The sequence below is a fragment of the Alligator sinensis genome, unplaced genomic scaffold, assembly GCF_000455745.1.
Source record: "Alligator sinensis unplaced genomic scaffold, ASM45574v1 scaffold383_1, whole genome shotgun sequence".
Taxonomy (NCBI): domain Eukaryota; kingdom Metazoa; phylum Chordata; order Crocodylia; family Alligatoridae; genus Alligator; species Alligator sinensis.
This window is the reverse complement of record NW_005842733.1, coordinates 79572-91357: the sequence shown is the minus strand read 5'-3', so window position 1 is coordinate 91357 and position 11786 is coordinate 79572. Positions and strand designations below refer to the sequence as shown.

Genomic DNA, 11786 nt, shown 5'->3' with positions numbered 1-11786 from the left:
TTTTTTTTTTGGGTTGTTCTCCCGCCCTGGCGGGGGGGCGGGCTAGAAGATCTATTAGGTCCCTTCCGACCCTGAAACTATGAAACTATGAAACTATGAAAATCAGATAACTGTACATATGACAAGTCCTTATGTATCTATCAGGCACTTGCTCATGTACTTACTACTTCATCTGTGAATGCAATCTGCAATCACATGAACCGAATAGACATACAACTGATTTGTAAAACAGTGCCTTGGCTTCTATAAAATATCTCTGAATTTTAAAAAAGGGGATTTAAAACGGGGACAAACTTTGCTTTTTGAATTTTGCAATACCCAGGGAGACAAGAAATAGAAAAGAACCAAAAACCTGATGAACAGCGAATCATATCAAATACTTTGTTAGTGTAAGAGTGATGCTGTAGCCATAATGGTCTCATCAAATACTTTGTAATATACCTGTCTTTGGTATTTACATTATACGCTGATATTTCCTAAACAAAGTTTATGCTACTTTCCACTAAAAAAAATGCTTTTGGAGAGTTCATTTTGAGTTATATAAATGTGGTGAGCTGAAAGCCAAAACAAACATAGGCAGATGATATATTATATAAGCATTTACCACTGCCATGCCAATGATGGTCAATCTTAATTTGACATGTCCCTTCTATTCTAGTCTAGCCAAGAGGCAAATTCATCACAAGGCCTATGGACAGAAGTTACACACAAACCAGTTTAAGTGATCAGAAACTGGTTTAAACCTGTAATAGAACAGAAGTTCAGTGCACATAAACTACTTTCAAAATGTCCCAAACTGGTTTAAGATAAACTTGGTTGAATGTAGTATCAGACTTAACTGGTTTAAATCAAACTGGTTTATGAAATTTCTGTCCCAGACCCCTTCCTGGTTCAAGTTAAATCAGAGTCCCCCAGCATCCCAGCATGCTTTGCAGCCCTGGGCTGGGCTGTGCTATCTGCTCCAAAGAGTAGGACTGGCCCTGCCCCTCTGGTCCCGAGCTGGAACAGTGAAGGCTGGCTTACTGGCCCTCTCAAGCAAACCCTGGTTGGGGTTTGGGGCCGGGGAGGTGGGGGGCTTAAACTTCCCTTCCCCTGAGTACGGAGCTGCCCTACCCTGATAAACTTACTGCTGGCTTTGACTGTGGAATACAAATCCCAGAGGCACCTGGAAGCAGGCAGAGGAAGTGATGAGCAACCATGCAGAGTCCTCCTGTTGTGACTGTGGACTGCACATCTCAGAGACCTTGGGGGCAGCAAGAAAAGGAAGCAAGCACATAGCCCATGCTGGCTATGTGCCTGAGAGCCATGCTCTAGTGCTCCCCAGCTTCTGGCTTGCGCCACTGAAGGCCTGTGGCTGCATTTCCTGAATCAAAAGTGAATGTCTGTTCATTTGCATATTGGTTCAATCTTTGCAGCTTAGACTAACCTGCAAAGACTGAATCAATTCAGCCTTGGGCCTTTTGACTGTCTGTACTTAGCCAAGTAGTCTAGTAAAAATTAAACCTGTTAAAGAATAAAGTGCTAACTCTCTCCCAGAGCATATTTAATTCTAATTATAAAATGTATTTAATAAGGCTTTGATATCATGACACCTAATTCCATCAAGCCCTCAGTTTGTTTTCAACAGCATCTATGTCTTCTTCATGTTTGTTTCCCCCTCTTTAAACACTCAAAATGCCACTCTCCCTTGAATACTGCTGACCAAAAAATAAGGTATAAAATGTAATCAAAAGCTATGAGGGGGCCAACAAAAAAAATATAATTTCAAATGCAGCTTACCTGATCTTGTAATGACATAACAGGATTATTTTTGGTTGTATTGATATGCAGAACATGGTACTTGTTCCTTGCACAGAGGTCATATGCAATATTTGTGAAAGACGTGCTTGCAGTTTTAGGTACTCTGTTGTAAATGATCACCACATCATCTTCTTCATCCAGAGTTGCATCTGGCCGAGGGCCATCTATTGTATGACGTTGCTCAATTTCTCTGACTTCATGTCTCGCAATAGCCCTTTCTGTGAAAAATACAACACATTAAGCTCTGAATAATGTAGCAGATTGAATTTTACAGTAACACTGTCCTTAGAATTGAAGTGGCAACACAATAACAACATTTGCTTACAATAAAGAACCCATCATATACTAATTAGTTTTAGCATTTTGGATTAAAACTTTCACCATTTTGTTTAAGCTATCTAATCATGCTCAGACAGAGTATACTGACTGGGAGCGGATCCACACTTGAAGGATACAGATTATAACATTAGAAGAAACTACCCTCTTCTTTAAAGAAGTACCTAACGTTTTATCCAAATGGCAATATACAAATTCTGCAGGGCTGTTGAATAATACACATGATATTAGGTAAAAGGAATAGCTAGCTCAGATATTAGAGTCTAGAATATGAATTTTCCAAAACAGCAAAATCATCAACCATATATGGTTGAGTCAATTAACTGTGAAGAGGCACTGAAATTTAGATAAAACTGATGTTGTGCTTATTCCAATTAAAAAACTCCCAAGGGAAAAAATATTACAATGAGCAGCTTTGCAAAAATCCAATTAGATTTATTCATTTCAACTATGATAAGAATAGAGACAGGAGAAGGTTATACACAATTAAAAAATAAGGTGCAAAGTGATCCTGAATACAAAATATATATCAAACACAAGACAGAAAAAGAATTAAAAAAAAAAAATCAAGCCCTGTTAAAGGCATGCATTAGAGAAGGGGGTAAACTATTAATAAAGGGCAATGTTCTAGGAGATGGTTCCCTATTCAAAACATAAAATCCCTTTTGGAAAACGAAAAGCAGATTTTTCTGGCACAAATGTATCTTCTCCTACTGCATAACAAACATTTCATGACAATGTAGGCAAGTCAGACAACTTTTTCCCAGCCACTATGTAAAACCAGAAACAGAATCACATAAGAACTGTAACTGTACATTTTGTAATCCAATGTGTAACAACAATGCTTGAACCCTTCAGGTGCTTGAAGGCTGCTATTAAATCCTCACTCAGTCTTCTCTGCTCAGGATTAAATAAGCTCAGCTCCCTGAGCCTCTCCTCATAAGTCATGTGACCCAGCCCCTGCACCATTTTTGATGCCCTCTGCTGGACTCTCTCCAATTTGTCCACATCCTTTCTATACTGGGGGCCCAAAACTGGACACAGTACTCCAGATGCAGCCTCACCAGTGCTGAATAGAACAAATAATCACTTCCCTTGATCTGCTGATAACACTTCTACCAATGCAGCCCAGTATGCCGTTAGCCTTCCTGGCAACAAGGGCACACTGTGGGCTCATATTCAGCTTACTGTACCCTGTAACACCCTGGTCCTTTTCTGCAAAGCTGCTGCTGAGACAATCAGTCCCCAGCTTGTACCAGTGCATGGGATTGTTCCGTCCTAAGTTCAGGCCTTTGCATGTGTCCTTACTGAACCTAATTATATTTCTTTTGATCTAATCCTTCAATTTGTCTAAGTCTCTCTCAATCCTAACCCTACCATCCAGCATATCTACTACTCCCCCTAGCTTGGTGTCATCTACAAACATGCTGAGGGTGCATTCTATTCCATCCTCCAGGTCATGGATGAAAATATTGAACAAAGCTAGCCCTTGGACTGACCCCTGGGGCACTCCACTTGATACTGGTTATCACCTAGGCATCAAGTCATTGACTATTACCCTCTGAGCTTGATGATCCAGCCAGTTGTCTAGCCAGCTTATAGTCCATTCATCCAACCCATACTTCTTTAACTTGCCTGAGAGAATGTTGTGGGAGACCATATCAAAAGCCTTGTAACTCAAGGTAAATCGCATCCACTGCCATTCCCACATCTGCAGACCCAGTCACCTTGTCATAGAAGGCAATCATGTTGGTCAGGCATGACTTGCCCTCAGTGAATCATGCTGAGTGCCCCTAATGTCCTTTGTTTCCTCAGCTCATGACCATTTTTTCCATTTCCAGGCACCTATGGAAATAGCACTTGGGGAGTAGGGAGCTCCCAGCTCCCCAGCTACCACTTCCATGTCTATGGGGCATGCAGCTGGGATGCTTCCTACTCCTCAGCTTCAGGGCCACCCCTCACCCACGCTAGCAGCTGGGGTTTAAGGAATGTTATGCCCCATTCCCAGAATTGCGAGATCTGCCATGCATGTATAGCATGGCAGAACATGTGATTTGGGGAATGGGGCATACAATTATTCAGATCCCAATTGTGCAATTGTCTTAACCTCTCCCTGCAGCCTCAATGTGACCAAATGAATGACAGTTTGCTTCGCCAAATTAGAAACAGTTTTAATCCCATTTGTGACTGAAGTCATCTTGTTTTGCCTTTAAAATTACCTTATTTGCAAAACGGATGAAGGAAACCTTGTCTTTCTCCTAGTTTACAAATATGAGGAACAGGTCAGCTGCTAGAGATTTAAAACAGTGATATGAGAACATATCACTAGTATGAACCTCATGGGCCACTGAGTCCGTCCAATCCTTGTGCCTTCTCCTTATGCCAATGAGAATTCATGGAAAGTTTCTCTGGTCCTTTTTTCTAGCTCATATATGCATGCAATTTTCCAAAAGATATAGGCAGGTGTTGCTGGACCATCAAATATGTGATTGTCATGATGGATATATAACAGCTGAGATATTTACATCAACCCTTCTCTTATCCCATTATTCCCCTACCCACCTCTTCTTCCCTGAGTCTGTCTTCAATATCTGTCTTCCTCTTGTGCTCCTACTAGCTCAATCTCTTCTTTATTCTGTTACTTAATCTCTACACTGTAGTCCAAATGTAAATAATTTTAAAACATTCAGAACTATCTAGCTGTGCACACTACTTGCCTATAAAATCATATATTAAAGTTCTCAGGCATTACCATAAAATTTCCATCCTACTCTGTTACAATTTGCCAAGTCTTGTTTTAGATTACAAACTCTTTAATATAGCAACCATTCTTTTCAGGTGCTCATAAAACACAATTCATTCAAATCCTCAATCCTCACTGCAGTCAGTAAGCATCCCCACACTATCATTAAGGAAAAATATGACATAAAAACATATATATCCTCTTCCATGATAAGCTGAGTCCTGAACAAAGTACTTCTGACAGTACTACAGCCAGTGACAGTCAGTTAGCACGTGAGTGGATGAAGTAACTTGGATGCTGGAAAAAATGTAACAACATTAGCACGGTATTCTGTCTATACTTATACAGCCTTCTTCTTAGTAGGCTAATGAGTCCATGCAGAGTAGCATATTAATACGCCTATACTATTTCTGGCATATAATCGAGTTCCTTTACAGGTAGCTCATTTTTGCTGCATTCCCCCTCCCGGCTTTCTTTCCTCTTTGTCCCTCTTCTCCCTCATCACTTTGCTGACAAACTTCTTAATCATTGTTGAAAATGAGTAGTAACAGCTTTGCTTGTCATTACTCTGAAGATGCCCACAAAAGCAGGACAGCTGATAGTTCCTTCCTATGTCTGCCAGTATCAGAAAAGATGTGGCACTACTAAACATGGTACAACAGCCATACGCAGACACAATGATCCACCCTACTTCACACATCCAGAACATTATGGAAGTAGAACACCATCTCAGAAGACATTGATGAAACAGAAGTCATCAACACACTCTACACAAGTGCAAATAAATATGAGCAGGGTTTGCATTGCTAATGCAAAGAACTTCAATAAGACTTGAGTGTCCTGAAGGGAGATAGGATATAGGTAGTAATCTCCACAGGAGACAAAATCTTTAAAGTAGAGGCTCCTAAACTTTTTTTTACTGCATACCCCCTCTAGATTTACCAGCTGCCCACATACCCCTACCAGCATGTTTTATATTTTAACCCCTTAAATGCCAATTATTATTATAATGAAAATTAAATGCACCATTACACAACTTCTCCTGAATACCTCCCAGAGATGCCTTGCATTCCTCCAGGGAGTATGCATACCACAGTGTGAGAACTCCTGCTTTAAGGCCTTGGAAAGAAAATAAACACCCCCCCCCCCACTTCTGAAGAAACAGGAGGAGGGTTAAAAGGAGGTAAACTCAAGTTGTCAGGCTTGCACAATGTTGCAAGTAATTCTAGACTGTCACAAGTTTGAAAAACCAATCGGGATATTCAACCTTGAGCGAGCCAAAGATGGAGATAACTAGATCAGTGAAGTTATTTTTGAAAGAGAAACATAATGGTAAGCATGAGGTAGAAAGCCAGCATTCATGATTAGATGTGGCTGGGAGAACCATTTGAAGAATACAGCGTGGAGGTGCAGTCCTAAAAGATGCTACATAGCCACTAAGAGTGCGAGAACAAGAGAAGAAACTAGAATAAGGGGTCTTCCCAGAGAAGGACTAAATACTTCTGCCAGTGTTATTTTAGAAAGACATGAGAAGTTTAGAGTAAACAGCCAGAGGACATCTTGGAGTCCTAGTGGACTCCAAGATGAACATGAGTCGGCAGTGTGACGAAGCCATCAAAAAAGCCAATGGCACGTTATTGTGCATCAGCAGATGCATGGCAAATAGGTCCAAGGAGGTGATACTTCCCCTCTATCAGGCGCTGGTCAGACCGCAGTTGGAGTACTGCGTGCAATTCTGGTCGCCGCACTTCAAGAGGGATGCAGATAATCTGGAGAGGGTCCAGAGAAGGGCCACTCGTATGGTTAAGGGCCTACAGACCAAGCCTTACGAGGAGAGACTAGAGAAACTGGATCTATTCAGCCTCCGCAAGAGAAGGTTGAGAGGCAACCTTGTGGCTACCTATAAGTTCATCATGGGGGCACAGAAGGGAATTGGTGAGTATTTATTCACCAAGGCGCCCCGGGGGGTTACAAGAAATAATGGCCACAAGCTAGCAGAGAACAGATTTAGACTGGACATTAGGAAGAACTTCTTCACAGTTAGAGTGGCCAAGGTCTGGAACGGGCTCCCAAGGGAGGTGGTGCTCTCCCCTACCCTGGGGGTCTTCAAGAGGAGGTTACATGAGTATCTAGCTGGGGTCATCTAGACCCAGCACTCTTTCCTGCTTATGCAGTGGGTCGGACTCGATGATCTATTGAGGTCCCTTCTGACCCTAACATCTATGAATCTATGAATCTAGGACAGGGATGTATGCATAGCTTTTATACTATTTTGTTTCCTCTAACCCACACATTTCTACTTCGTAAGTAACTCTTATTGTTATATAAGCAGTGTACGGCTGTGCGAAACAGCTGTGTTTCGATTCAGTTTCAGATTTGGCCATTTCAGAGGACAGTGATTAATTTAGGTGTTTCGGATCACTGTCCTGTTTTGTTTTGGCCGAATCTGTTTTGAGTGGGCTGCAAGGGAAGCTTCACACAGCCCTACTCAGCAGGTGGGACTTGGGGCCAGGGGCTGCAGAGCCCTAGTGGGGAGCAGGATGGGGCCGTGGGTGGCTTATCCGGGGGAGGCCCGCTGCCCTCCCTGCAGGCAAAGAGACCCCCATGCAGATCTCTGATTCCTGTCACGCCGGGTCGCAGGGCAGGGAAGCCGTGCAGAGCAGCAAGCAAGCCTGTTGGTCCTTGCTGCGTGATCTGGCTCCGCAGGGAGCAGTGTATCGGTGCTGCATGGGGCGGGCAGTGGCAGAGAGGAGACCCCAGCGTGGATCTCTGCTTCCTGAGGAGCCATGTCAGAAATTGCTAGCTCTTAGTTCTCACTCTTTTTGACTACAGAAAAATACAGTTTTTACTTGAGTCTAAGACAAGGTTTCCCCCCTCAAACTTAGATTCGTGTATGAAGTGTGGGGGTGGGGGGGAGGGAGGGGGTTAGGTGGTTGCTGCAGCTTGGACTCTGACCCTGAGCCTGGGTTTGGGCCAAAGTCAGACCCACAGCAGCCTCCTGTCCCTCCCCCCTCCATTTGCCCTCTGCAGCTTCTGCTCTCCCCTTGGCCCTATCTCCCCATTCCCTGCCAGGTGAAGCTTGGCTCCAGCCTGGGCAGGATTCCCTCCTAGGCATGAAGTACAGAAAACCTCCATCCCCTGCCTGGCCAATCAGCAGCGGTGCCTTCATCTCCACCCTTCAACTCATAAGAAAGAAAGTCTCCCAACTGACAGTCCTAAAACTCAATCGTGGTTAAAAGGACTTGTCTACACAGAAACTGGATTGATTTGACTCATTTTTATTTTAAATCAACATCAGTTATTTCTTTTTCACCTGCGATAAATTCTGCAGACCAAAATAATTCCATTTGGAACATGTCCACTGTCCCATTGCCTTCATTTTAAAAACTTGGCTCTGTAATCAATACTGTTAACTAAAGAGATGCAAGCCAGATATTAAACCAGAATAAAGATCGTCTTCATACAATTTTGAACTAGTTAATCTAAAATGTTACAATCATATCTATGGCAAAACAAATACAACTTTGACTACAGGTCTTGCTCATGATTACTTAATACACAGCTATGTTGATACACAAGAAATATATTTCCAGCTCATGCTCTTTGATGTGCCAGCTCTTAACATTAAATAGAATAAAAAGCAGTGAAACCTTTGTGTCATTAAAACAAATAGGTATGATTCAGTTCATACAAGAAACAGATCAATTCAGTCCCTTTTAAGAAAAGAACTGCACTTTAAACCTATTATGGAAGCTTGCAGCCTCAACCTTAAATTCATTTCCCTTTTCCAGACTATAATGGAAAAATTATTCCCTATCTTCAGTGAAAAGATCTGTGTGTGTCTTATGTGTCTTATGTGCAAGACTTCATTTGATTTCAATAGGAATCTGAGCACAAAATAGGTCAGATATGTAGCATAGAATGAACAAAAGATTTTTTTGTCCTTCCCCAGCAGAATGGACTAACTGCTGGAATCTGGAAGTTAAAACACACCATTGATGAAAGACATCAGAACTACAAGTAGCTATGAAGATAAGTCTCCTTAGTCTAAAAACCAATTTAAAAGAATTATTTTAATAAAAAAAATAACTATTGAATCTAATAATTGCAGTTTTCTTTAGAAATGCATAACATTCCTCTCATGTTGAAGAAAAACCTTTTCAGTCATGGAAGATTAAGTTAACAATAACTGTGTTTATTTCTAACTGCTAAATACGTACAAAATATTATGACATCAAACTATCTTTAAGCAGTTAACACACACACCATTGACAGCAACAGAACTAAATTTTACAAAAATTTTACATTTCTCCTTTTACAGCATTTTTCACATTAAAGGCTCAAAAGGGACAACTTACATTTATTTTTGCTGTACACCTCTTTCTGCCTTAATAGTTTCACAATGTTTCAGAGCAAAATTAAGACTTAAGGAGACTCCCTTTCTCTTTGAACCTATTCAAATTAACTTCAAATTTTTCCTACCTTCTCCCTCTCCCCCCAGGTCCAATTGTTTGTCTGAGAATATTGCTTAAGCTCTCCTTTTTGTATGTTTTGTTCATTCTCTTCAGTCTTCCCCCTTCTTCCTCTTCCCATGTACAGCGCCTAGGACTTCCTCTCAACTTGTGCTCCTGCAGCTGAGGAAAGAACCAATTCAAGAGCTCCCTGGGCTGTGGAAGGAGGAAGATACGCCTAGCTGAATTTAGTATCAGACTTAATTGACGTGGATCAAACCTGTTTATGGAACTTCTGTCCCAGACCCCTTTCTGGTTCAAGTTAAATCAGAGTACCCCAGCATGCTTTGCAGCCCTGGGCTGGGCTTTGCTGTCTGCTCCAAAGAGCAGGGCTGGCCCTGCCCCTCTGCTCCCTAGCTGGAGCAATAAGGTTGGCTCACTGGCCCCCTCAGGCAAAACCTGGCTGGGGGGGGGGGGGGGGGGGGGGGGGTAAACTTCCCTTCCCTTCCCTTGAGTACACAGCTGTCCTGTCCTGCTAAACTTACTGCTGGCTGCGACTGTGGACTACAAATCCCAGAGGGACCTGGAAGCAGGAAGTGATAAGCAACCTTGAGAGTCCTGCTGCTGTAATTATGAACTACAAATCCCAAAGACCTCTGGGGCAGCAGGAAGAGGAAGTGAACATACAGCCCATGCTGGCTACATGCCAGAGAGCCATGCTCTAGTGTCCTTCAGCTTTTCACCTGAGCCACTGCAGGCATGTGGCTGCATTTCCTGAATCAAAAGTGAATGTCTGTTCATTTGTTTATTGGTTCAATCTTTGCAGCTTAGATTAACCTGCAAAGACTGAATCAATTCAGCCTTGGGCTTTTTGACTGTCTCTACTTAGCTTAAAGATCTACAGAAAACAAATTAGAGTGGTTGGATAAGAAATCTGGCCAGCTGAGTTTGGGCCTCAGCTTTGTTTCCACTCCGCTCTTTAGCAAATTAAGCAAGCAGCTGGTAGCCTGAAGCAGGGAGCAACTCTCAAGCTGTTTCCCTGCCCGAGAGCTACATTAAGCCTGACTGGCTCAAATAACTCATCAGAAGCAGATCTGAGGCTCAGATTCCATCCACTCCATCCAGCCTCTGGAGAAGGATAGGAAATGAGCAACAGCTTATAAACCAACTATTTTCCATATTCACATGACAAAGGTAATGTCCTAATGTGCTTTTCAAGTTACATATACTATAAATATACAGTTTTCATCCACCAATGAAATGCAGCCTCTTCTGGGGTGAAATGTTGCAGCTGTCTAAGAGCACATAGCAACACAGATCAATGGCTCATAGAAGAATAATAATAATAGGTTAATTCAATGGAGCTATGATAAATGTACACCAATGGACAGTCTGTTCCACTACATCCAAATGAAAACATAGGGAAAAATGCAGACAGGCATAGTGCTGAACAGGGGTTTGTCTGGAATAACACTGTTAAAAATCTTACTTTTACAAGCTATAGGGCTTTTAATGCATACAACTGATTGTAACTTTAAATTTTATGACATCCAAATGTTAGCAAATCATTAGTTCAATGCTTATTATAAAAACATATTGAGGAACTTATAACACTATAGAAGGATGAAATCATCATTAGTAACTTCTCTGTTCAGCAGAGGTCTGCTGGTCTAGTCTCAGTTTTAGCTTGTGCGTCTGACATGAGTAACTTGCTATGCGCATGCTGAATAACTTTAGAGACTCAATGATCTAAGCTAGAGACTACTGTACATTTTGGGGAAGCCTAAATAAATCTTCCTCTTTTCTTCAGTGCTATCACACAAGACATGCTGATCTATATGGTTTACAGGCACTGGTGTATGTTCACACCACTATATGTTTTACAGGCACTTCAAAAGGCAAATTTAGATGAAGCAGCAAGAGTCGTATTAAAATGCTGAAAAGTACCATCTATAGTACTCAACACAGGACAGATACATTAGATTTATATGCTACCCCTCCCCCCCCATAAGGGTTTATAATAAAAGACAAAAAAACTTATAAAAGCACAATAAAATATTCAAAACAGACAGTAATTACACCCACCCTAAAACACTTTTGAATTCAAAAAATTCATCCCTTGCTACCCCACCCACTATTACACTGCTGCCTCTGACAAACCCTAATTTTTCATGAGTTGGAGATGGGCTGTACAACTGGCAACCCAGGGACCATGTTTAGTCTGCAAGGGGTTAAATTGTGGTCCCCAGGCTCCCACTTGGCCACTGCTCCCTCTATCACCCCACTGCAGCAGCAGCCTAGGACCCTGGGCTTCCCCCACTGGTTTCTGCTCCCTGCGCCTGCTCAAAGGGGTGGTATGGTGCGGCTCAGCCAATGGTGCACTGTAGCGGGGGAGCTCATGGCAGGTGAGCTGAAGAGGAGGCCATCCCCATGCACTCAGTGCAGTGGTGTGTGTC

General features: G+C 42.2%; 1 protein-coding gene across 1 annotated transcript in view; it reads right to left on the bottom strand.

Annotated features, from left to right (window-relative positions):
• Positions 1-11786, bottom strand: part of HS2ST1 (heparan sulfate 2-O-sulfotransferase 1) — a 90615-nt gene that overhangs the window by 21801 nt on the left and 57028 nt on the right. Inside the window, exon 3 of the mRNA XM_025216358.1 lies at positions 1780-2018. Within this exon, the coding sequence (XP_025072143.1) occupies positions 1780-2018 (239 nt within the window). The remainder of the gene's footprint in view (positions 1-1779; positions 2019-11786) is intronic.